Genomic DNA, 26,886 nt, shown 5'->3' with positions numbered 1-26,886 from the left:
TCTCGTCAGCCCACACATGTTGATTGTGAAAATTTACAATTTGATCATGTTGGAATGAAGCCTCATCCGTAAAGAGAAGATTTGCACTGAAATGAGGATTGACACATTGTCGGGTGAACCATTCGCAGAAGTGTACCTGTGGAGGCCAATCAGCTGGTGATAGTGCCTGCACACGCTGTACACGGTACGGAAACAACTGGTTTTCCCGTAGCGCTCTCCCTACAGTGACGTGGTCAACGTTAGCTTGTACAGCAGCAACTTCTCTGACGCTGACATTAGGGTTATCGTCAACTGCACGAAGAATTGCCTCGTCCATTGCAGGTGTCCTTGTCGTTCTAGGTCTTCCCCAGTCGCGAGTCATAGGCTGGAATGTTCCGTGCTCCCTAAGACGCCGATCAATTGTTTCGAACGTCTTCCTGTCGGGACACCTTCGTTCTGGAAATCTGCCTCGATACAAACGTACCGCGCCACGGCTATTGCCCCGTGCTAATCCATACATCAAATGGACATCTGCCAACTCCGCATTTGTAAACATTGCACTGACTGCAAAACCACGTTCGTGATGAACACTTACCTGTTGATGCTACGTACTGATGTGCTTGATGCTAGTACTGTAGAGCAATGAGTCACATGTCAACACAAGCACCGAAGTCAACATTACCTTCCTTCAATTGGGCCAACTGGCGGTGAATCGAGGAAGCACAGTACATACTGACGAAACTAAAATGAGCTCTAACATGGAAATTAAGCGTTTCCGGACACATGTCCACATAACATCTTTTCTTTATTTGTGCGTGAGGAATGTTTTCTGAAAGTTTGACCGTACCTTTTTGTAACACCCTGTAGTTTTACTATTTCTGGCTGGCTAACCCCAAACGGTGACATACTCACAGGTCTCCTTGCTCCAGTGTTTTACAGTATCCTCTTCACCAGAGCCAACAAAATTTGAAGCATGGCACACCCTGTGATTGTCCATCCACTTCACAATAACAGTCCTATCAATACTAACGACTTCATAATAGGAGCCACAGTTTCTCTTCTTCAGCTCCTTTACTTTTGAGAACCTGAAGAAGCTGGTATGAAGAAAAATAGTTATCATAGTACAATTTATGCCCATTTTTATATATTCTTTCTACTAGTTTCAAAACTATAGCTGCACCAAGTCTAAATGTTTTTAGTAGTCCTTTATCTACGTCCATCAGAGATCCTTGGTAAATGATAAAATCGTAGGCTTGTCCGGATTGGCCACAAAGAACAAATATTTTTATTCCCCATAATGTTGGCTTCCTTATGAAGTAATGCTTTGTTGAAAGATGTCCCATGAATGGTACAATCTGTTCATCGGTACACAAATTATCTTCTCAAGTTTCTACTGGAGGCACTGATCCTTTACAGCATTGTAAAGAGGGCAAACCTTATACAGTCTGCCACTACAGTTTTCTGGAATTTCTAAATTGTTTACAGTGTGGAGTTACGGCGAAGTCTGAAAAATCTGTCTCTCGACATTTTGTCCTGGAACATCTGAATGCCTGAAGTTCTGTCCCAGAACAATCGAACTCTTGGAAACCCTAGTGTTCCACTGGCAAAGTGAAAAGCAGAACGAGACTGAATTTCTGCAGAATCTGTAGGTTTGAAATTTATATCACCATTCTGAAGAGCATATGTATTGGTGCATTCAGCCATATTATCGAAGTCAGAGTCTTTTATATATCTTTTGAAGTATGATAGAGGACTTAATAGCTCAACATCATCATCCATTGCTGCATTTTCGTGAAATGTTGTGTTTGGCTTGATAAACACACCTTTCTTCCATTCAACTTTATTCTTTTTAGTGATTACCGGTACATCACCATCTTCTTCACTCATACGAACGATTGCTCCCCACACATGATGGTCAGAATTACCATTTGCAGCGACTTGAGGAACATCATCTTGAGCAATATCTACCACATCGTCAGGCCCACTTTCATCAGCTCCTGCTCGTTTGTGGTTTCGTGGACATGGCTCCACATCAGGTAAATTTCCATATCCTTCTATGTCACTGAGATCTATATCAAAGCCACAATCAGATTCAAATAGTTGAAGCACAGCCTGAATATCCTCTTCCTTACCCAGGTCAAAAATATCTGTAAAAGTGTTGATAGATTTCCATTTTGTATTATGTTACGCAGTGTCCTAATTATTTACCTTACAAATTAGTAATTAGCTGTAATTACACAGATTCTTATGTCTCTTCATAGTTCTCCACAGCAGCTAAAAGTGCAGTAAGTCTACAACTATCTAACTAATCTGTGACTTCCATAGATTCAATGTAACTTCAACATTCTTCCAGCTCTAAACAACCATTAACGCTATTTGTGCATAGTAATGTACATTAATTTTCAGCTATCTGCTACAGTGTGTGTAACATGTTATGATCTCTACCAATTATTTCAACATTTGGTTAAATATTAGAACAGAAAACACCACTACATAATTCCTATATTCTTCGTAGTAACTACGTCAAGCTTTGCCCTAAATATGAGATGTGTTTCAGCTTTTCCATTATCTTACCGTTGGTGTACAATATCTTCTTCTCCATTATTTTCTTCCAATAGTAAGTACAACAATAAATAGCGATCACCAATTTTGAGAAATGTGCGTCTAGTTGCATGGGCATCACCAGCACTAAATTATTGGAGGGGGTTACGACTTAATAAACATGATTTGATCACAAGGGAGTCTAAACTGGACATCTCCCTGAAAAAAGGTTGAAAACATTAGGACCTAAAATCACGTTTTGAAGCAATGCTCATGTCTCAGACGATATATTTCAGTGCTATTTATGTCATAAAGTGTTAGAGTTTAAGCCGGGTTTGAAACTATCTTGTGATTACTGAGTATAAAAGAGTTATATAACAATTAAATTGCCGCGCGGGAATAGCCGAGCGGTCTGGGGAGCTACAGTCGTGGACTGTGCGACTGCTCCCGGCGGAGGTTAGAGTCCTCCCTCGGGCATGGGTGTGTTTGTTTGTCCTTAGGATAATTTAGGTTAAGTAGTGTGTAAGCTTAGGGACTGGTGACCTTAGCAGTTAAGTCCCATAAGATTGCACACACATTTGAACTTTTTTTAACAATTAAATTCATTGATAGTGTGTGTATGTACCAAAGTCATGGAAAAAATGTATTCACCACTGTTGTTCGTGGGTAATATTTATTAGAACTTAAGATGACAACCAGAGCAGTGATACACAAATTGCCCACGATTTGAACAGCAGGCTACAGCACTTCCAAGTGGCGCGGGTGGGCGTTGACTCCAGTATGCTCAAATAAAATACTTTATCTGCTAGCTTCGCCTACTGTTGAGAGATGCGGCTTTCTTTCCAGTTTTAAAAACAGTTTCGATGTGTTGGCTTCATTTAGTACATACAATACAAATGTGTAACCTAAAATGAATCAAACGTAAAGCAACCAACAATCACAGTTTTCACTGCAAACTTTTCAAATATTTTGCTACTTGAAAATTAAGTATCGCCCTAACTATGAAGAATTTCGAAAAAATTGGCACTTCATCATCAAGCTGTGATATGAAACAACATAAAAAAACCGTTATGTATGCAAACTTGGTGTCCTAAGAATCGAATTATATACTGTTGTACTAAATGGTCTGTGGTCGGTCAAATAATAAGAAGTATACAGTAGTGGAGAACACGCGCAAATGCAAAGCAAGTCGTCTTGATATTTTTAAAGGAAAAGGGAACATCAACTGAAAAATGAACTTCATGAGTTGATGTAGCTGTTCTTCATTTACACACAATATCTTTTTACGATTTAGTGAGCTTTGATTGTTTACTGCTAGAAAATTGGAAAACTCATTTTTATCATGTACTGTTATAAGGCACTTCGCCCAAACCACTCCTTACTTTCAAGTGTGGTCTTTTCCCCTATTACTGCTTATTGTATATGTCTAGCTTTTTTACTAAATGAGAGAACTTTACTTGTAGGTAAGCCCAGCAGCTAAAATGTACAATTAACAAAATAATAAATAAAAATATCCTCTCGCTTTTGGCTTCGAACAACATTTGAAAGGTAACTTGTTTGGACTATTTTATTGATTGGGAATTTTGGAAAAATTTAGTGTACTAGCAACATTTATTTTACCAAAAGACATAAATTGTACTAAACAAGTTAGAGATTGAATTCCCCAAACAACTAACAGAAGATTAAACGCTCCACTGGGTGGCGCGGCTGGTTGGCAAAGACAGTTTAGGTAGTGTGTGATCAGTGAGTCAAGTACTCGGGCCCTAAAGTGTGGACAACGCAAGCGTAATTGATCTGACGCTGAGCAGACTTTGGTTGATCAAATCTACTCAAGTTTCTCTACGTAGGTGCAGCTGAGAGCAAGTTGTGGTTGAGATCTGTACGCCCTGACAATGCCGGGGCGGCAGTACATTCCCCTGTTTACTTAGTGCGGTGACGTGAGTTGCAGCTGGCGAGATGTGTGCGGCGGAGGTGAGGCGAATCGATGGCTGCCAGGAAAGAAATCCAAAAATCTCACGGTCCAGCGATCCGGCAGACGGATCACAATGTACTGTCCACTAGAGCCCTGAAATCACGGTAGATTTCAGTGTGTAAAGCCGTCGGCACACGGACCGTGCTGTCGAACGTGAACGTTGAGCGTGCCGAGTTCAACGTGCTGCTGAACGCTCAGGAACGATGCGACTTGTGCACACGGTACGTGGGCCCCAACGTGGTATATGCGATCGCAACGCACTCCAGCGGCAGTCGAGGGATGTTTCTAGTTCGTAAATCACACTGTTTACTCAGTGGGCGCGCGTAAAATTCCCACGTTAGCTCTATTAAAACGCACATTTCCTTCATCGTCCACGAAAAGGAAAGTACCATATCCAATCAACAAGGACACGGGCTTATAAAAGCTCCACTACAAACAGTGCGGTACAAATTTGAAATACTCCTCCACGTAAGATAAACATTATTTCATCATTCTCACATTTTAGAAAAAACCCCAGGGTCAGTTTTACTTGATCAGTTCTCCTATCCAGTAGCAGAATCTTTGCAACATGTGAATTACGAAGCGTAAAAGGAGCAAAATGTCTTTATACAAGTAGCGCAAGCTGTCCTGTAGATAAAGCTAATCGGACACCCCTCAAAAAAAGGTGAACTTATATTTACATAACATCAAATATTATAGTATATACTTATATGAGACTAATAATAAAGTATCAGAACCTAATAAAAACGCGGCTGTTAGGAAAAAAAGTTTGGAAGTGTTACGACGAGATCCACCGCCCCATCAAAAACTCATTACTGGACAGCGACCGACTCACTACGCTAAACCAACAATACCCCTGCACATAATCATATTATATTAGCCAACGGTAAAAACGTTATCGTGGGTAATTATGTTACTAATTGAAATTTAATTATAACAAATTGTACCAAGAACAATGAGTTTTGGGTGGATCTTCAGTGTGTCACTGCCTTCAAATAGCCTACTCTCATAATACGCAAGTTACAATAATTCTTTCGCACTGAACATGATGTTTCTCATTAATTTATTGGATCGATTCACACAACTAACAACGAGTTTTCCATTGAGTCTCAATTTGCTGGTTCTCAGAAAGGGGCTATATACATACAGGCTTGAAATGATTGCCAGTATGGCGCCTCACAACTCTGTACTGAAGGGAGACGGCGTGCGTGTGACGTAGGTGGCGTTGTGACGTCTCATTGGTCAACGCTCAGACGCACGCTCAGAATATCTGACGTGCCAGATACTGCTCTGCACGTTCGGAAAGACTCCCGAACGTGCTGTTCCACGCTATGACGTCAGAAACTCGGCACGCTCGACGTTCGGATGCACGGTCCGTGTGCCGACGGCTTAACACACCCGTTCACTGGCCGTACCAAGGGCCAATTTGGCTCACTTATACGACAGAGCACAAAAGGATAACAAACGTCAAGAGTGGTAAACCAGAAACGAATAACTGTGCCCTCGGCAAACGAGTTGTCCGAGACGTTTCAAATCACACTGTCAGTACAGTATGAACTTCAGCACAGGCTCCCGAGTCTAAACTACTCGCCAGTGTAGTCAGTCTCAGGAGAGGCCCAAAGTACCAACCACACATGCCAGAGCTTACCAGCCTCAGGTCCCCTCACCTGAGAGCTTCCCGCCTATGCCTTTTCCTGCAAAGCGCACGAGCTGTACCGCCTTCACACAGTCTCGAGCCAGCGCTAAATGTCCCCGCCCACATGACAGCACTGGACAAGCGTTAAGAAATCCGCGTCCCTGAAGAAGAAGAAAACGCCTATTACGGGCTTTTTTTTCGCAGAGGGGGGAATAGTCGTGGCTCTTCCCACAGCAACAAGGAAACAGATACAATCTCAAAAATCTTCATCTAAATTGCCTGTGCCTTGTAGCTATGTGTAATAAAGATTCCATCTGTAAACGTTTCTCAGATGCCGGAGTCTTCTTATACAACAGTAGCGACCGAGGGAAGTGGGTCACTGGCCTTCTTGCAGTATCGGCGAACACGAAAACATGTGAATTTTTGTTACGCTTGGCTCTCACAATGCCCGGTTTACGACTCCACTGTGTAGCCGCGTTCCAGGCTTCTGCTGGCGTCGCGGCATGGTTATGCTGGGGCGCTGTCCCTCCCTGTCGGCGAGATTTACTAACGGATGGGCTCGCCGCCAGTTGCTTTCAGCTCCCAACAAGCCGATCTAAGAACCATAAAAATACCTCGTGCTTTTAGCGCCCTGCCAGCCTCCATCAACGTCTGCTCAGGCCGTTAACATTCTGGACTGTCGCTCAAGGTGCGCCAGGTTGTAATAAAATCTTTAGTAATTTTTCGTATGCGAAAAAGTCGAGGGACATGAAAGGGAAGCAGTGGCTATGAAGGGAATGAGACAGGATTGTAGCCTCTCCCCGCTATTATTCAATCTGTATATTGAGCAAGCAGTAAATGAAACAAAAGAAAAATTCGGAGTAGGTATTATAAGTCCATGGAGAAGAAATAAAAACTTTGAGGTTCTCCGATGACATTGTAATTCTGTCAGAGACAGCAAAGGACTTGGAAGAGCAGTTGAATGGAATGGACAGTGTCTTGAAAGGAGGATATAAGATGAACATCAACAAAAGCAGAACGAGGATAATGGAATGTAGTCAAATTAAATCAGTCGATACTGAGGGAATTAGATTATGAAATGAGACACTTAACGTAGTAAAGGAGTTTTGCTATTTGGGGAGCAAAATAACTGATGATCGTCGAAGTAGAGAAGATATAAAATGTAGACTGGCAATGGCAAGGAAAGGGTTTCTGAAGAAGAGAAATTTGTTAACATCGAGTATAGATTTAAGTGTCAGGAAGTCTTTTCTGAGAGTATTTGTATGGAGTGTAGCCATGTATGGAAGTGAAACGTGGACAATAAATAGTTTGGACAAGAAGAGAATAGGAGATTTCGAAATGTGGTGGTACGGAAGAATGCTGAATATTAGTTGGTTAGATCACATAACTAATGAGGAGGTATTGAATAGAATTGGGAAGAACAGGAGTTTGTGGCACAACTTGACAAGAAGAAGGGACCAGTTGGTAGGACATGCTCTGAGGCATCAAGGGATCACCAATTTAGTATTGGAGGGCAGCGTGGAGGGTAAAAATCGAAGAGGGAGACCAAGAGATGAATACACTAAGCAGATTCAGAAGGATGTAGGTTGCAGTAGGTACTGGGAGATGAAGAAGCTTGCACTGGATAGAGTAGCATGGAGAGCTGCATCAAACCAGTCTCAGGGCTGAAGACCACAGCAACATGCGAAAAACAGGTGAGTAACTTGTCCTCTCTCACGTTTACTCGGTTTTAATGCGGCAGACTTCCCGCATGGATTGCGGCCGACTTTCCATTCTGTATATTCTCTGTCTTAGCAATACACGCGCAATTTTAATTATTTCTCGTGCTGCTGAAATGACCAGTGACGTTAGTCAAGTTGTCAGAGACAGAATGTTCGCATTTATCTTGTAACATTGATGTTTTATTAACCATAGAGCTGACACTTCCGGCAATAAACCGTCAACAACAGATTTCGTAACCTTGGTTAAAATTTTTTGGAAGCATTGCTGGATACACAGTAATGCTCACACATCAGGAAAATATATGTGCCACGATGGCAGGGTCGTGTTGTGGGATCATTCGTAGTTTGCGCCGACTAGCGCCCACTGATATCAATATTCTGTGAGCCAGTTTACCTCGAAAGTTGGCTCTCACATTTTCAGTAATACAGGGTGAGTCAAAAAGGACTTTACAATTTTGGAATAATATAGAAATTTATTGAGATAACTTACAGAATCGGTAGATGAGTCGTTTTGTAGCAAACAACCGTAAGTTTGATTCGGTTAGTGCTGCATCAGTACCCCTTTCCGCCACCAAGAGGGATGGGCTTATAGGAGCCTTTATATTTTATGAAGTAACAGCCTTTTCATGAGATGAGAAAACATTTTATTTTCCAAGCACAGATCAAAAACTAACAAGAATAAACAACTCGTAACCAAGCCGACTACGGCAAAGATAAATATCTATCAGCTGCAGCTTTCACCCGCTGTTTTTGGCGCAGTGGATAAATGACGTCGCCACAGGCTAAACTGCGATTTTCCGATATAAGTGATTTCTGCAAATGCTGCTTTCCGGTAACTGCGATTTGTCGCAGTTAAGAATTGCAGTTAAAGAATTCACAATTTGTATCCCTCCGCACTCCACTAATCCTATTTCTGCGACTCGAGCGAGTTTCGCTGCTTCTGCGATTTACGCGATTTCTGTAACTTTGCTATTTATCGCTGGTAGATGTTACACTGTCATTAGTCGCAAGTAAGATGTGAACTGTGTAAATACAATCAAAAAATATGTTCTCGCGTGTTTAGGCGATTACTTATCAGGACCCAAGGTTAGCGTTTCAGTAATGCAACTGACAAAAAGTTACGTGAAATGGTATGTTATTAATGTTTCCAACGATTATTCCTCAGCCGTTACATGATATACAAAAGGTACGCTTGCCCAGAGACAAAATTTCATGTCAACAAAACAGTATCAAGTATGTTTTACTTATGTTCGTCCTTTGGCTTTTAATTTGTATTAATGAATCAAGTGTGAAAATAATGATAGTGTGATGTTGGGAATTATAACACAAATTACCACACAATACCATAACAGTTCATCTTTAGAATATTGATTCTAAACACGTTGTTAAGGTTCACAGGTATCTGAACCACATTTTCGATCAATCGATATAGCAATAATTCAAAATATCATTGACAGAAGAAGTGGAGAATTTACCACAGCGTTTTGTCAAAAGTAAGATTAGTCCCTGTGTTTGTGAATGAAGGTAGTGGCATCGTATATGCAAACTGTGAAACCTCCTTGCCCCACTCAATGCTTACCTAACCAGAAATATTAGCAGTTATAGAATGTGAATTATATTGCTAGTAATTAGTAGCAGTATAAAAATTTAATAATCCTCGTAATTTTCGAGATGTAGTTCCCATTTCGATTGCTGTCTGCTCTACGTGCCTCTCCACATTAGAAGAGAGAATCGTCAACATTTAAGATGACTCTTGAACTCGCAGCGTAAAAGAGAAGTGTACAAACTGTGTATTGGTACAGTGTGTCATCGAAGTCGTTATGTAATTTGAAAGAGATGGTAAGTAAATGTGGACTACAGTGTGAGTGAACAATGAGAATTCCATTCTCACCTTGGTGGAACCATCCTACACCCCAAAATTTTCTGCTATGTATGTAGTGGTAAAGAGTTGCTAGAGTGCGATATTGATTCGTCCGTCCGTCCCTCCTAGAAATGCTGGTTGTGATGACAGACTGACCTGTAGAGTAGGTTGGAAGGTTGTGTGTTTTAAGGTTGATAATGTGCAAGTGAAAACAGTGTAAAATACTGATCTTGCAGTTTAAAGCTGACATTCGGTAAAGTATTTGTGCAATATTTGAAAATACAGGCAAACTTAACTGCGTATTGTACTGTCGGAAAAAATATCCGTCTTGTGAATACAGTTGTTAAACATTTTGTAAAAGTTACGTAGTAGACACCAGATTGCATTTTTAATAGCTTATATACGATATATGTGTGTAATACGTATCAGTATCGCATCAGAGCTTTATCCATTATCTTTCTTCTGAAACTATTCTGCAGTTTGTTTTTATGATGAAAAGTGTGTTTGGTATGTCAAGAAAATTCCAGGCTACTTTATTCGCCATTCACATTCGTTGGTTGCCCCAATTCTCAGCCGACTACAAAATTTTTCTCAGAGCAAATAAGCTACTTGGTTTATTTCTTCCCTCATAATATGTAGTACAGCCATATCGTGAGACATAATGTTGTTAGTACGGACGTAGGTCAACAGGTGGCCTCCGGCATCTAATATTAACTGCGCTTTTGGTTGCTACTTGCGACAACAGAAACCTGGAATGTTAAAGGCAGTTGTGACTAAAATCGCAGCCACATTCTGAAAAGTCGTTATTGTGATATGTGACTTCTCAATCGCTGTGATTTCTTGCTCACGACTAGCTAAAATTGCTATTTTTACTGATGCAGAGCGTGCCAGCTGTGTGTTTCGTTTTTATGAATCGAATTCTGCAATAACTTTTGGGCGTAAATTTCGCGCCTACTATGCTATAGAACCTCCACAGAGGGTTTCGATTTACGCTCGGCACGAGAATTTTGTTTAGACGGGTTGTTCACTGCGATATGACAATCACCGTGCTGTCGGCGTGTTGATGGTTTATGTCGAAGAGGTTGGGGAGAGCTTTGCTCGCAGTCCACAAAAATCAATGCGACGTCCGTTTCGCGAAACCGACATTCCACAAAAGACTGGTGAATACTGCGTAGACGTTTACACTTGAAACAGTATAGATTCACAACGGCACAGCAAATTAGTGATGCAGGTAAGACTGCTCGTGGGGAATTCTGTGCGTAAATGTTGCATAGGATAGAGTGCGGTGAGACATTTCTGAACACAGTGGTCTTCAGCGATAAGTCAACACTTTCTACCAGCGGCATGGTGAACGCCCACAACCCAGCGCAGAGTGTGGTGCAGTGGAAATCCACACATTTATGACAACCCCAAAGTTAATGTGTTTTGTGCCCTTAGCAAACTGAATTGCACAGTCCGTTCTTCTTCATAGAGAAAACTTATCACTGTTATTGTGTACCTGGAAATTCTATATTGTACGGTGTACAACCTTGCTTCCGTCGTTTGCCTATAGGTGGCGACAACGGTAAGTAGCAGTCGAAAGAAACAGATCGCAGATGTCAGGCAGTCAGCTTGGACCTCGGTCGATTTGTGTCCGCATCATGAAGTTGTTCTTGATTGCAAATGTCTGTTTACGAGCCTAATTCTCGTCATTTGCGGGAGGTGTTACTGTTTTGTTTCAGTCTGAAGAAAACAGCTGCTGAGTCTCATCGAATGCTCTCAAGTACGTATATGTTGTTGTTGTGGTCTTCAGTCGTGAGACTGGTTTGATGCAGCTCTCCATGCTACTCTATCCTGTGCAAGCTTCTTCATCTCCCAGTACCTACTGCAGCCTACACGCTTCTGAATCTGCTTGGTGTATTCATCTCTTGCTCTCCCTCTACGATTTTTACCCTCCAAGCTGCCCTCCAATACTAAATTGGTGATCCCTTGATGTCCCAGAACATGTCCTACCAACCGATCCCTTCTTCTAGTCAAGTTGTGCCACAAACTTCTCTTCTCCCCAATCCTATTCAGTACCTCCTCATTAGTTACGTGATCTACCCACCTTATCTTCAGCATTCTTCTATAGCACCACATTTCGAAAGCTTCTATTCTCTTCTCGTCCAAACTATTTATCGTCCATGTTTCACTTCCATACATGGCTACACTCCATACAAATACTCTCAGAAACTACTTCCTGACACTTAAATCTATACTCGATGTTAAAAAATTTCTCTTCTTCGGAAACGCTTTCCTTGCCATTGCCAGTCTATATTTTATATCCTCTCTACTTCGACCATCATCAGTTATTTTGCTCCCCTAATAGCAAAACTCCTTTACTACGTTAAGTGTCTCATTTCCTAATCTAATTCCCTCAGCATCACCCGACTTCATTCGACTACATTCCATTATTCTCGTTTAAAAGAGAAGAGAAGAGAAGAAAAGAAAAGAAAAGGTTGGAAATATTGGAAAGAAATGGTGAATGGAAAGGTTTTTTTTAAAAAAAATCGTTCATGACCGTGAAAAAAAGGAAAGAAAGAAATGCAAATCGGACTTCGTGTTACAGAAAAGTTATCGGACTTTGTGATTCGGAAAAGCTGTTGTTGGGGTGGTCCTTGTGGCGTTTCTGAGCAAAAGTCAAACCAATTTCCACAAGACAGAATAACAAATGTAACTAACAGGGGGAAATGGCGTAGATAAGAGTTCATCCTTTACCAGGTTAACATATCTTCTTTCGTGCGGCGTCCAGGTCTTCAAAAATCTCCTACTTCATTTCTGCGTGAAAAGTCTGCTCCGAAATCTTGCAATAAGTTTCATTGTCCAGGAATTTCTAATGCATACAAAACCGACTCGATATTAAATGCAATTTATTTTACGTCGCTTCCCTCCTCCAAATGTCATAACAACTTCCACAATATGTCTACACATTAATAAGTTTTTTTTCGTTTTCATCAGATCACGTCTGCATTAAGCTTCCGCTCTCGAGAGACAATAGACGGAAAGAAAACAAAAAAAGAGTTACAATTTTAGTATTTTCTCTGCCGTCGAGCGCTCATTTCATCGTCGCAGCAGTATTGCTGCGACGGTATAATTTATGTCTGAGGGAACGAGTGTAGCGCGGCGAAATTCAAAGTCCCACTACATGGTGTTCATCTTATATCCTCCATTCAAGATACTATTCATTCCGTTCAACTGCTCTTCCAAGTCCTTTGCTGTCTCTGACAGAAATACAATGTCATCGGCGAACCTCTAAGTTTTTATTTCTTCTCCATGGATTTTAATACCTACTCCGAATTTTTCCTTTGTTTCCTTCATTGCTTGCTCAATATACAGATTGAATAACATCGGGGAGAGGCTACAATCCTGCCTCACTCCCTTCCCAACCACTGCTTCCCTTTCATACCCCTCGACTCTTATGACTGCCATCTGGTTTCTGTAGAAATTGTAAATAGGCTTTCGTTCATTTTACCCCTGCCATCTTCAAAATTTGAAAGAGAGTATTCCAGTCAACATCTCTTAATCGGGCAGGTAGGTTAGAAAATTTAAAAAGGAAAATGGATAGGTTAAAGTTAGATATAGTGGGAATTAGTGAAGTTCGGTGACTGGAGGAACAAGACTTTTGGTCCGGCGAATACAGGGTTATAAATACAAAATCAAATAGGGGTAATGCAGGAGTAGATTTAATAATGAATAAAAAATTGGAGTGCGGGTAAGCTACTACCAACAGCATAGTCAACGCCTTATTGTGGCCAAGATAGCCCACGCCTACAACAGTAGTACAAGTTTATATGCCAACTAGCTCTGCAGATGACGAAGAAATTGAAGAAATGTATGATGAAATAAAAGAAATTATTCAGATAGTGAAGGGACACGAAAATTTAATAGTCATGGGTGACTGGAATTCGGCAGTAGGAGAAGGGAGAGAAGGAAACCTAGTAGGTGAATATGGATTGGGGGTAAGAAATGAAAGAGGAAGCCACCTGGTAGAATTTTGCACAGAGCGCAACTTAATCATAGCTAACACTTGGTTTAAGAATCATAAAAGAAGGTTGTATACATGGAAGAAACCTGGAGATACTGATAGGTTTCAGATAGATTATATAATGGTAAGACAGAGATTTAGAAACCAGGTTTTAAATTGTAAGACATTTCCAGGGGCAAATGCGGACTCTGACCACAATCTGTTGGTTATGAACTGTAGATTAAAACTGAAGAAACTGCAAGAAGGTGGAAATGTAAGGAGATGGGACCTGGATTAATTGACTAAGCCAGAGGTTATACAGAGCACTGAAAAACCTGAGTCAAAACAAGGCCTCGGGGGTAGACAACATTCCATTTGAACTACTGACAGCCATGGGAGAGCCAGTCCTGACAAAACTCTACCATCTGATGAGCAAGATGTATGAGACAGGCGAAATACCCTCAGACTTCAAGAAGAATATAATAATTCCAATCCCCAAAAAATCTGGATCTGACTTCCCCCCTCCCCATGAACCATGGACCTTGCCGTTGGTGGGGAGGCTTGCGTGCCTCAGCGATACAGATAGCCATACCGTAGGTACAACCACAACGGAGGGGTATCTGTTGAGAGGCCAGACAAACGTGTGGTTCCTGAAGAGGGGGAGCAGCCTTTTCAGTAGCTGCAGGGGCAACAGTCTGGATGATTGACTGATCTGGCCTTGTAACACTAACCAAAACGGCCTTGCTGTTCTGGTTCTGCGAACGGCTGAAAGCAAGGGGAAACTACAGCCGTAATTTTTCCCGAGGGCATGCAGCTTTACTGTACGATTAAATGATGATGGCGTCCTCTCGGGTAAAATATTCCGGAGGTAAAATAGTCCCCCATTCGCATCTCCGGGCGGGGACTACTCAAGAGAACGTCGTTATCAGGAGAAAGAAAACTGGCGTTCTACGGATCGGAGCGTGGAATGTCAGATCCCTTACTCGGGCAGGTAGGTATGAAAGAACGTGTCGTGAGTGGTTTCAGCGCTCAAGAACGGTGATTTTAACGTCGCAGACCGGCATAGTGGTGGAAGAGAGAATGTTTTCGAAGATGGTGAATTGGAGACATTGCTGAGTGAAGACTCGCGTCCAACTCATCAAGAATTGGCACGAATAGTGGGAGTGACACAGCAAGCCATTTCAAATCGTCTCAAGGCTATGGGCACGATTCAGGAAGAAGGAACTTGGGTCCCTTGTTAGCCGAAACCAATAGACATTGAACGGTGTTTGTGTGTTTGCTTTAGAAGCAAAAACGGAAGGGATTTCTGCATCGCATTGTGATCGGGGCGAAAAATGGATTCATTACGATAACTCTAAAAGCCAAAAATCATGGGGATATCCGGGCGACGCTTCCACGTCGGCGGCCAAACCGAGTATTCGCGGCTCCGAGATCGTGCTCTGCATCTGGTGGGAGCAGCTCGGCGTCGTGTACTGTGAGGTGTTAAAACCGAGTGAAGCAGTCACAGGTGCTCGTTATCGAGCGCAGTTAATGCGTCTGAGCAGAGCGTTAAAAGACAAACGGCCGCAATACAGCGAGAGGCGCGACAACGCTCGACCCCACGTTGCAAAAGAGGTCAAAACGTGCTGGGAAACGTTGAAATGGGAAGTCCTACCCCACCCGCCGTATTCTCCAGACGTTGTTCCCTCTGATTATCACCTGTTTAGATCAATGGTGCATGGCCCGGCTGACCAACACTTCCGATCTCATGAAGAAGTCACAAATTGGATCGCTTCAAAAGACGAACAACTTTTTCGACGCGGGTTTCGTACACTGCCCGAAAGATGGGAGAAAGTAGTGGCCAGCGATGAAAAATACTTTGAATGATACATGTGTGACCAGTTTGTTTCAATAAAGCCTCTAATGTTGGGGAAAAAACAGCAGTAGCAAAGTTGTACACCTTGTAGAAAACTTTATAATTCCACGGATTGGTGAAGGTGACCGAGATTGGACGGTTTATTACCAACTCTCATCACCTCGCTCCACACGTTTGACACCGCTGGTTTTCTTTTCTCTGCGGTTTCGTTAAAGACCGTCTGTATGTTACTCCCCTGCCAAACAATTTAGCCGACGTGAAAAATCGAATCTACGCTCGCATCTCACAAGTTACGCCCGATTTGCTGCAACAGGTGTGGGAGGAAGTTGAGTACTGTTAGTTTGTTTGCGCGCCAGAAATGGCAGCCCATTACAATCAAAATGACACTTAACACTTTTAAGTGAAACTTGAGCTTGTTTGCTACAAAATGACATCTGCGCCGATTCTGTAATTTATCTCAATGAATTTCTATATCATTCCTAAGTTGTTAAGTCCTTTTTGACTCACCCCGTTCTGTCAAACTGCCAATATACACTATTGGCCATTAAAATTGCTACACCACGAAGATGACGTCCTACAGACGCGAAATTTAACCTACAGGAAGAAGATGCTGTGATATGCAAATGATTAGCTTTTCAGAGTATTCACACGAGGTTGGCGCCGGTGGCAACACCTACAACGTGCTGTCATGAGGAAAGTTTCCAACCGATTTCTCATACACAAATAGCAGTCGACCGGCGTTGCCTGGTGAAACGTTGTTGTGATGCCTCGTGTAAGGAGGAGAAATGCGTACCATCACGTTCCGACTTTGATAAAGGTCAGATTGTAGCCTATCGCGATTGCGGTTTATCGTATCGCGACGTTGCTGCTCGCGTTGGTCGAGATCCAATGACTGTTAGCAGGATATGGAATCGGTGGGTTCAGGAGGGTAATACGGAACGCCGTGCTGGATCCCAACGACCTCGTATCACTAGCAGTCGAGATGACAGGCATCTTAGCCGCATCGCCGTAACGGACCGTGCAGCCACGTCTCGATCCCTGAGTCAACAAATGGGGACGTTTGCAAGACAACAACCATCTGCACAAACAGTTCGACGACGCTTGCAGTTCGGAGACCGTGCCTGTGGTTACCCTTGACGCTTCATCACAGGCAGGAGTGCCTGTGATGCTGTACTCAATAACGAACCTGGGTGCACGAATGGCAAAACGTCATTTTTTCGGATGAATCCAGGTTCTGTTTACAGCATCGTGATGGTTGCATCCGTGTTTGGCGGCATCACGGTGAACGCACATTGGAAGCGTGTATTCGTCATCGCTATACTGGCGTATCAGCCGGCGTGATGGTATGCGGTGCCATCGGTTACACGTCTCGGTCATCTCTTGTTCGCACTGACGGCACTTTGAACAGAGGACGTTACATTTCAGATGTGTTACGACCCGTGGCTCTACCCTTCATTCGATCCCTGCGAAACCCTACATTTCAGCAGGATAATGCACGACCGCATGTTGCACGTCCCTTACAGGCCTTTGTGGATACAGAAAATGTTCGACTGCTGTCCTGGCCAGCACTTTCTCCATATCTCTCACCAATTGAAAACGTCTGGTCAATGGTGGCCGAGAAACTGGCTCGTCACAATACGCCAGTCACTACTCTTGATGAACTGCGGTATCGTGTTGAAGCTGCATGTGCACGCCATCCAAGCTCTGTTTGACTCAATGTCCAGGTGTATTAAGGTCGTTATTGCGGCCAGAGGTGGTTGTTCTGGGTACTGATTCCTCAGGGTCTATGCACCCAAATTGCTTGAAGATGTAATCACATGTCAGTTCTAGTATAATATATTTGTCCAATGAATAGCCGATTATCATCTGCATTTCTTCTTGATGTAGCAATTTTTATGGCCAGTAGTGTAGAAATATTGAGCAGCAGTATTGATGGCTCTCAAAATATTCTCAATGTTCGATTCGCGGATTTACTTCTAACTTGGTTTACATTTTGTAGTGGTCCATTACGACGATATAATGTGCAAGTTGTAACGCGTACTAACGATTTCGAGAAAACCACAGGAGCAGTTTTTAAGCGGAAGTGATGTGTCGTTGCGTCGCGAGTGAAACGCCCGGTTGCGTTGACGTTCAGACCCGAGACAGGCAGCACGTGACAGCTTCGGTACGCGCCTGCTTCCAACGACAGATATACAGCTGACGGGGAGCTCTGAGCTCGCAGTACTCGTGTCCAGCATGACTACACAGGGTGTCACAAAAAGGTACGGCCAAGCTCTCAGGAAACATTCCTCACACACAAATAAAGAAAATACGTTATGTGGACATGTGTCCGGAAACGCTTACTTTCCATGTTACAGCTCATTTTACTTTCGTCAGTATGTACTGTACTTCCTCGATTCACCGCCATGATTTCATACGGGATACTCTACCTGTGCTGCTAGAACATGTGCCTTTACAAGTACGACACAACATGTGGTTCATGCACGATGGAGCACCTGCACATTTCTGTCAAAGTGTTCGTACGCTTCTAAACAACAGATTCGGTGACCGATGGATTGGTAGAGGCGGACCAATTCCATGGCCTCCACGCTCTCCTGACCTCAACCCTCTTGACTTTCATTTATGGGGGCATTTGGAAGCTCTTGTCTACGCAACCCCGGTACCAAATGTAGAGACTCTTCGTGCTCGTATTGTGGACGGCTGTGATACAATACGCCATTCTCCAGAGCTGCATCAGCGCATCAGGGATTCCATGCGACGGAGGGTGGATGCATGTATCCTCGCTAACGGAGGACATTTTGAACATTTCCTGTTACAAAGTGTTTGAAGTCACGCTGGTACGTTCTGTTGCTGTGTGTTTCCATTCCATGATTAATGTGATTTGAAGAAAAGTAATAAAATGAGCTCTAACATGGAAAGTAAGCGTTTCCGGTGACATGTCCTCATAACATATTTTCTTTCTTTGTGTGTGAGGAATGTTTCCTGAAAGTTTGGCCGTACCTTTTTGTAACACCCTGTATACGTAGCTACAGAATTCGTATACTTTTCTTCATTTTGATCCCTCAGTTATCCGTATGCAGTAAAAAAATTAGCGAGTGCCGCGCGGTCTGAGGTGCCTTGGCACGGGCTCAGGATGGACGAATAACCGTCTGGCGGCAGCCCAACAGAGCTGGAAGAAAAAAGAAAATGCCAGCTGCAGGGAAGCATGGCAGGGGACCTGCTATGGTTTGTAGTTGTATGTCGGCCCAAGGAGTGGGTGAGCTCCTCTTCATTGATGAAACAGTGGATAAAAATGTATACCTGCAGATTCTAAGGAACAATTGGAAGAATAGCGCAGAAAATATTTGGATTGGAAGCTATTTGTCCCAAAACTTTTGTGAAGGCAAGTCTATGTTATTTGACATAAATGTGAAATTATTTGTATATTTTGTGTCATTGAATGAAGCAAAATCTTCAATTTATTGTTCTGTGAATATCATTTTATCTGTTGGATTAACATAACACATTCAATTGTTTATCTGTTATTTCTCTAAGTAAATACAAAACTATTGTTTGACCCAAAACTTATGAAAGGTACTGTATGTTTCTAACGTTTCTGAACTTGCGTTCCATTTTAGAAGATTTGACTCTTCAATTCCTTTGTTGTTCACACCCGTCTGTTTGTTGTTTACATTTCTGTGAGACGTCTATGTGGTATCTTGCGTAGTCTCACTATTCATCACACTTACGAGGGTGGTTTGAAGAGTTTTCGGAACAGAATAGGAAAAAAAGTATTTGGATCAGTTAAACTTTTTTATTTTTGAATGTAGTCTCCTTGTAGATTATTGAACTTGGGCCAACGATGTTCCAGTGCATTGATCCCCTCTCCGAAATGAGTTTCCTCCAGGGCTGCAAAATATTTGTCAACTCCGGCTATCAATTCATCGTTTGAATTGAATCCTCATCCACCAGGAAAAATTTCGAAAGAGATGGGAGTCTGACAGCCATACCACGTGAGTAAGGCGGGTGTGGCAACAATTCTTACCTTAGTTCGTGTAATTTTGCCATGGCGACGGCACATGTGTGATGGAAGAAGACTTTCTTCCTTGCTGGTCCTTTCCTTTTTTCGCGTATCTTTTGTTGCAGTTTGTCCAGGAGGTTAGCATAGTATTCTCCAGTAATTGTTTGCGCAGTGGGGAGATAATCTACGAACACAACCCCTTTCGCATCCCAGAACACTGATGTCATGACCTTTCCCGCGGAAGGAATTGTCTTTGTTTTCTTTGGTGGCAGAGAATCAGCATGTTTCAACTGCTTTGACTGTGGTTTTGTCTCTGGGGTATAGTAGTGCAACCAAGTTTCATCTGCGGTCACAAACCGACGCAAAAAATCTTGTTTGTTTCTCCTAAAAAGGGGCCAAATACGAGGTGCATTCAAGTTCTAAGGCCTCCGATTTTTTTTCTCCGGACTGGAAAGAAATAGAAACATGCGCATTGTTTTAAAATGAGGCCGCATTCATTGTCAATACGTCCTAGAGATGGCAGCACCATACGGCAGATGGAATTTTACCGCCAGCGGCGAGAATGAGAACTGTTTTAAATACTTAAAAAAAGCGACGTTTTGCTTACTTGAACAGCGTGCAGTCATTCGTTTTCTGAATTTGCGTGGTGTGAAATCAATTGAAATTCGTCGACAGTTGAAGGAGACGTGATGATGGAGTTACGGATGTGTCGAAAGTGCGTTCGTGGGTGCGACAGTTTAATGAAGGCAGAACATCGTGTGACAACAAACCAAAACAACCTCGGGCCCGCACGAGCCGGTCTGACGACACGATCGAGAAAGTGGAGAGAATTGTTTTGGGGGATCGCCGAATGACCGTTGAACAGATCGCCTCCAGAGCTGGCATTTCTGTGCGTTCTGTGCACACAATCCTGCATGACGACCTGAAAATGCGAAAAGTGTCATCCAGGTGGGTGCCACGAATGCTGACGGACGACCACACGGCTGCCCGTGTGGCATGTTGCTGAGCAATGTTGACGCGCAACGACAGCACGAATGGGACTTTCTTTTCGTCGGTTGTGACAATTGATGAGACTTGGATGCCATTTTTCAATCCAGAAACAAAGCGCCAGTCAGCTCAATGGAAGCACACCGATTCACCGCCACCAAAAAAATTTCGGGTAACCGCCAGTGCTGAAAAAATGATGGTGTCCATGTTCTGGGACAGCGAGGGTGTAATCTTTACCCATTGCGTTCCAAAGGGCACTACGGTAACAGGTGCATCCTACGAAAATGTTTTGAAGAACAAATTCCTTCCTGCACTGCAACAATAACGTCCGGGAAGGGCTGCGCGTGTGCTGTTTCACCGAGACAACACACCCACACATCGAGCTAACGTTACGCAACAGTTTCTTCGTGATAACAACTTTGAAGTGATTCCTCATGGTCCCTACTCACCTGACCTGGCTCCTAGTGACTTTTGGCTTTTTCCAACAATGAAAGACACTCTCCGTGGCTGCACATTCACCAGCCGTGCTGCTATTGCCTCAGCGATTTTCCAGTGGTCAAAACAGACTCCTAAAGAAGCCTTCGCCACTGCCATGGAATCGTGGCGTCAGCGTTGTGAAAAATGTGTGCGTCTGCAGGGCGGTTACGTCGAGAAGTGACGCCAGTTTCATCGATTTCGGGTGAGTAGTTAATTACAAAAAAAATCGGAAGCCTTAGAACTTGAGTGCACCTCGTACTGTTCTGATATGTCCATTCTCGTACGTTTTTTATCCAGCGCCAAGAGTCGCGGCACCCATCTTGCAGACAATTTTTTTTCATTTCTAATTTTTCAGTTAAAATGTGATATGCCCTTTCAAATGACATCTGGCAAGCGTGAGCTCTTTCACGCACTTTCAATCGGCGATCCTGCGTGACCATTTTGTGCACTTTTGCAATGTTCTCTGGAGCAGTGACACATCTTGGCCGACTTCAGCCCGGAATAGTCTAAGCTCTCCGGACAAAATTTAAATTCATTTGTCCACTTGGCGACAGTCGAGTATGAAGGAGGAGAGTAAGAGAGTGTATTCTGGAAATCTGCAAGAATGGCCTTTGCTTTCATACCTTTCTTTACAAAGTACTTAATCACTGCTCGAATCTCGATTTTTTCCATCTTTGCAAATCACTACGCGGGAACAACAACAGAGCCACGTCACGGTAACAGCTCTCTTGCAAGATCACTGACGTGTCACGTGTTTACAGGCAACAGTCCAATGAACATCACGTGAACAACTCGCTGCGCTAGCACTGACCTCTCGTGGTGATTCCAAGAACTTTCAGACCACCCTCGTGTCGGCCGCGGTGGTCTAGCGGTTCTAGGCGCTCAGTCCGGAACCGCGCGACTGCTACGGTCGCAGGTTCGACTCCTGCCTCGGGCATGGATGTGTGTGATGTCCTTAGGTTAAGTTAGGTTTAAGTATTTCTAAGTTCTAGGGGACTCATGACCACAGATGTTAAGTCCCATAGTGCTCAGAGCCATTTGAACCATTTGAACCACCCTGGCATGGTAATGCATTCTTATCACATAACTTATATTCTATAACCAATGTATAGTATGACAACTGTCAAGACCACACAAAGAGAGTAAACATTTCAATGACCGCACGACAAGTTCATAAAGTTGTGAAGGGGGGGGGGGGGGGGGGGGGGGAAAGGCACGAGGATGTTAGAATCCAGTTCGCCCGATTCACAGTCCAATGCCGTGACCACTTAACGCCGACGCCACGGCGCTCATCCTCTCCTCTGTGTTCCACTTGTTGAGGCTGGACCGTTCACTGTTTCCATTTTGCTTTTTTGTTTTCACAGTTCAGTACACCTCCTTCCTGTTTTCATGCTTGATCTGTGTTCAGTTTTTGACAGGCTATCTACTGGTTCATCTTATCACTAAATCTGAGGGGGGTGCGATGGTGGAGGTTCCCTTATTAACAGCTACTTTCAGAATGGCAGAATATGCACAGCCAGTTATTCTCTAGAGCCAGCTTGGTACGGTCACTTAATGTCAATTTTCGGTGCGAAACGACACCCCAATCAAGCGTTCTCCAGGTGCGAGATACTTACAGGTAGTGGCGGTTTTGTGGTTAGCGCTCAAGCACCATAATCGTTAGGTCGTTGGATCGAGTCCTGCTAATGGTTTTTCTTACTACTTCATATTTTTTCAACACTACTCATATTATTCGCACATGTTACATGTGAAAGGTAATATGCTGAAAAGACATACGTTTCTGCATGAACTTGTACTGACTTTCAAATGTTATTTGATTGTTTGCTAATTTTTATTATCAAAGCAATTATTATAATTATCTAGAGACACACCTTTCATGGACGAGGGTCAGACCTCGAAAGCCCGATTCAAAGGACGAGAAACAAAGCTGTAAATAACGTTATTCACTGATACGGTGAGTTACAGTATTCCGAATGTACGATTAGGCGTTGGGTGTGCTTCGGACATTACTAGTTGCAGGTTGATAGTTTTCGTACAGACACGGGAAACATAAATTAAAACGGCATCTAGTACATCGAATGAATGTAATTTTCCCGCATGCCCACGGAGTCTTCAGAGTTTTTTGAAATTTGTAGTAAGTTCCTATGTGACCAATCTGCTGAGGTCATCGGTCCCTAGGCTTACACACACACACACACACACACACACACACACACACACACACACACACACACCATGCCCGAGGGAGGACTCGAACCTCCGACGGGGGGAGCCGCGCGAACCGTGGCAGGGCCCCTGAGACCGAACACGTACCCCGCGCGGCTCTTTAGAGTTTCTGAGGAAAAACAAAATTCGGTGATGTTTTGAAAAATGTCCGTTTCTGCCGACAAGTTATGTATCGCTCCAACACTGCCAAAGAAACACAGGATAATTTCGCAAGTGAAAGAAATAGTATTTAAATGATGACTAACTGAAACCCTCAGCTGCCGACAGGTGTTGTTGATATACCTCGAAGTGGACAGCTGAAAATGTGTGCCCCAACCGGGACTCGAACCCGAGATCTCCACTTTACATGGCAGACACTCTATCCATCTGAGCCACCGAGGACACAGATGAATAGCGCGACTGCGGGGACTTATCCCTTGCACGCTTCCCGTGAGACTCACATTCCCAACTGTCCACAATTCTACATGTGTAATGTACCTTATAGACATTTGCCCATTCACTCATTACTCGCGCACGTTTAGGCGATTCCCGTAAGTTTGGGCATCCTGTGCGCATTCGCACAGACGAAGGTCAATGGCTGGGTAGCCTTTAAATATATATATATATATATATATATATATATATGAAGACAGAAACTGTTCAGATCTCGGGTTCGAGTCCCGGTCGGGGCACACATTTTCAGCTGTCCACATCGACGTAAATCAACACCACCTGTCGGCAGCTGAGGGTTTCAGTTAGTCATCATTTATTCCAGGGAAAAGCTGCACGGTCATCAACAGTATTCTGATCTTTCGAGAGATAGTATTTATTACTTTTAGTGCTAGTTTATTTATGTTTACACTAACATAAGAAATCAGCTGAAATGTAAAGGCGCCTTTATTGCCATTCTACTTCCCCTTCTTGTGAAACAGAGTCTGTGAATTCATTTCGCACTTCCTCGGCTGACTGTGGCCAGTTATGTACGTTTATGGGTTCCAACTAAATATTTGTTTTGCCCATGGGTCATTTCGGCACTCTCGTTGAGTTTGGAAAACTTTGGGAACCAAGTGTGCCAGTTGGGGCTTAAATGGAATTCTCCTCTGTTACTAATAAGTTGTGAAAAGCGCATATCGCCTCGTGTTTTCGGGACTCGGAAGTATTCGCGTTCGTAGTACTCGAAAACGTGCACAAGTAAGTCCTAAAATGTTTTCATACTCTCATACGCATTTCGTGCTCGGGAAGACCGATAGTTAAACATCCGATTTTGCATTGCTTGACCTCTCGAACGGTAGGGCTTCCTTATATATTTGTTTGGACCAGAAGCCTGTATTACTGTACTTTTTCCATCCATAGCGCGAATCCAGTTTAGAAAACCCTATCTATTTTCAAAACTATGTGCGATTTGTAACCACTCTTCTTCTGTTGAAGATATCTCAAATTATAGGAAACAAAATTATATCTGAAATGTATCCCTTTGAAGATACATACTACATTATGATATTTATTTTAGGTACCAGAAGATGCCAGAGAGAAGAATGAGTGAGAGGCAAATTCTCTTCCACAAAACACACTCAGTGATATGGAAGGAACAAAAAGTGGTGTGAAAAATTAAGCGAGGCAAATACGGACGATATTCCGAGCAGAGCAGTAGAAGCCATGCAGAAGCCTGTTGATGAATATCAGGTGTTTGCGGATTATGTAGCATTAGAACTACGTTCGTTATCACAACCATCGAGTAAAAAAAAATTAAAAAGGATGATACAAGAGGCGATACTGCAAGTTTCCGCAGAAGATGAAGATGCAGGTGCTTCCCGGATACCTCCAAAAGGTAATTACTTCGTAAATTTTCTGCTTAAGCGAATTGTTTGGTTTACATTTTTATATATACACTATATGATCAAAAGTATCCGGACACCCCTAAAAAGATACGTTTTTCGTATTAGGTGCATTGTGCTGCCACCTAGTACCAGGTACTCCATATCAGCGACCTCAGTAGTCATTACACATCGTGAGAGAGCAGAATGGGGCGCTTCGCGGAACTCACGGACTTCGAACGTGCTCAGGTCATTGGGTGTTACCTCTGTCATGCGTCTGTACCCGAGATTTCCAGACTCCTGAACATCCCTGTGTCAGTGAGTTCCGATGTGTCAGTGAAGTGGAAACGTGAAGGGACACGTACAGCACAAAAGCGTACAGGCCGACCTCGTCTGTTGACTGACAGACCGCCGACAGTTGAAGAGGGTCGTAATGTCTAATACGCAGACGTCTATCCAGACCATCACACAGGAATTCCAAACTGCATCGGGATCCACTGCAAGTACTATGACAGATAGGTAGGAGGTGGAAAAACTTGGGTTTCATGGTCGAGCAGCTGCTCGTAAGCCACACATCACGGCGATGAATGCCAAACGACGCCTCGCTTGGTGTACGGAGCGTAAACATTGGACGACTGAACAGTGGAAAAACGTTGTGTGGAGTGACGAATCTCGGTACACATGTGGCTATCCGATGGCAGGGTGTGGGTGTGGCGAATGCCCGGTGAACGTCATCAGCCTGCGTGTGTAGTGCCGACAGTAAAATTCTGGGGCGGTGGTGTTATGGTGTGGTCGTGTTTTTCACGGAGGGGGCTCGCACTCCTTGTTGTTTTGTGTGACACTATCACAGCACAGGCCTACACTGATGTTTTAGGCACCGCCTTGCTTCCCACTGATGAAGAGCAATTCGGGGATGGCGATTGCTTATTTGAACACGATCGGGCACCTGTTCATAATACACGGCCTGTGGCGAAGTGGTTACAGGACAATAACATCCCTGTAATTGACTGGCCTGCAGAGAGTCCTGACCTGAATGCTACAGAACACCTTCGGGATGTTTCGGAACGCTGACTTCGTGCCAGGCCTCTCTGACCGACATCGATACCTCTCCTCGTGAAGAATGGGCTGCCATTCACCGAGAAACCTTCCAGCACCTGACTGAACGTATGCCTGAGAGAGTGGAAGCTGTTATCAAGGTTAAGGATGGGCCAACACCATATTGAATTCCAGTATTAACGATGGAGAACGCCACGAGCTTCTAAGGCATTTTCAGCCAGGTCTCTGGATATTTTTGATCATATAGGGTAGGTATCGAACTTAAAGGCATGTAGCACAAAAACCGTTAAAGAAAAAAGGACGTCTTTTGGTTAGGCCTTTAATGCGCTGTAGCACTGAAACTTCATATTTGCGCAATAAACAAGAATAAATACGAAATCCACCAAAAAACGGCACGATAGCTTCGCAAACTGTGAAATCGAGATTGCCCTGTGCGAAGTGCTGTTGTTACTCAATCTAAGGACAGCACACGTAATCTAGTTAGCCAATCCAGCGAGTACGGCAGACCGATCTACTCAGCCAATGGCAAAGGTGACTGTTTCTTCGCGTGCAGTACAGGAATAGAGCTACGGCCTTACAATTTTTTTTAATCCGAAATATTGGCTGTTTTTTTCGTCATAGATTTGGTTAGGATGGGATATAAGACGACATTTAAATTGTTGCCAATGAAACAGTGACATGGGGGGAATATGTTTTGCAAGGAATATGTAGCTCTTTTATTCGGAATACGTCGTGGTTTCCATATCGCGATATTCTAGGGTGTGGTACTGCTTGGACGTAACAACAGAACTTAATCTTCG

General features: G+C 43.3%; 1 protein-coding gene across 7 annotated transcripts in view; it reads left to right on the top strand.

Moving 5' to 3' along the window:
• The window catches only part of LOC124719919, a 155,465-nt gene that overhangs the window by 24,004 nt on the left and 104,575 nt on the right, over positions 1-26,886 (top strand). For 6 of the 7 annotated variants that reach the window (XR_007006017.1, XM_047245114.1, XM_047245115.1 and 3 more), the window contains exon 2: positions 24,727-25,044. The exons of the other annotated variant lie outside the window; for it this stretch is intronic. Coding sequence is in view for 5 of the 6 variants with exons in the window: in XM_047245114.1 (XP_047101070.1) it covers positions 24,873-25,044 (172 nt within the window). In the remaining variant the exon portion in view is untranslated. The remainder of the gene's footprint in view (positions 1-24,726; positions 25,045-26,886) is intronic. 7 annotated transcript variants of the gene reach the window in all.

This window comes from Schistocerca piceifrons, chromosome 11 (assembly GCF_021461385.2).
Source record: "Schistocerca piceifrons isolate TAMUIC-IGC-003096 chromosome 11, iqSchPice1.1, whole genome shotgun sequence".
NCBI classification, from domain to species: Eukaryota; Metazoa; Arthropoda; class Insecta; order Orthoptera; family Acrididae; genus Schistocerca; species Schistocerca piceifrons.
This window is presented reverse-complemented; position numbering and strand designations above follow the sequence as displayed.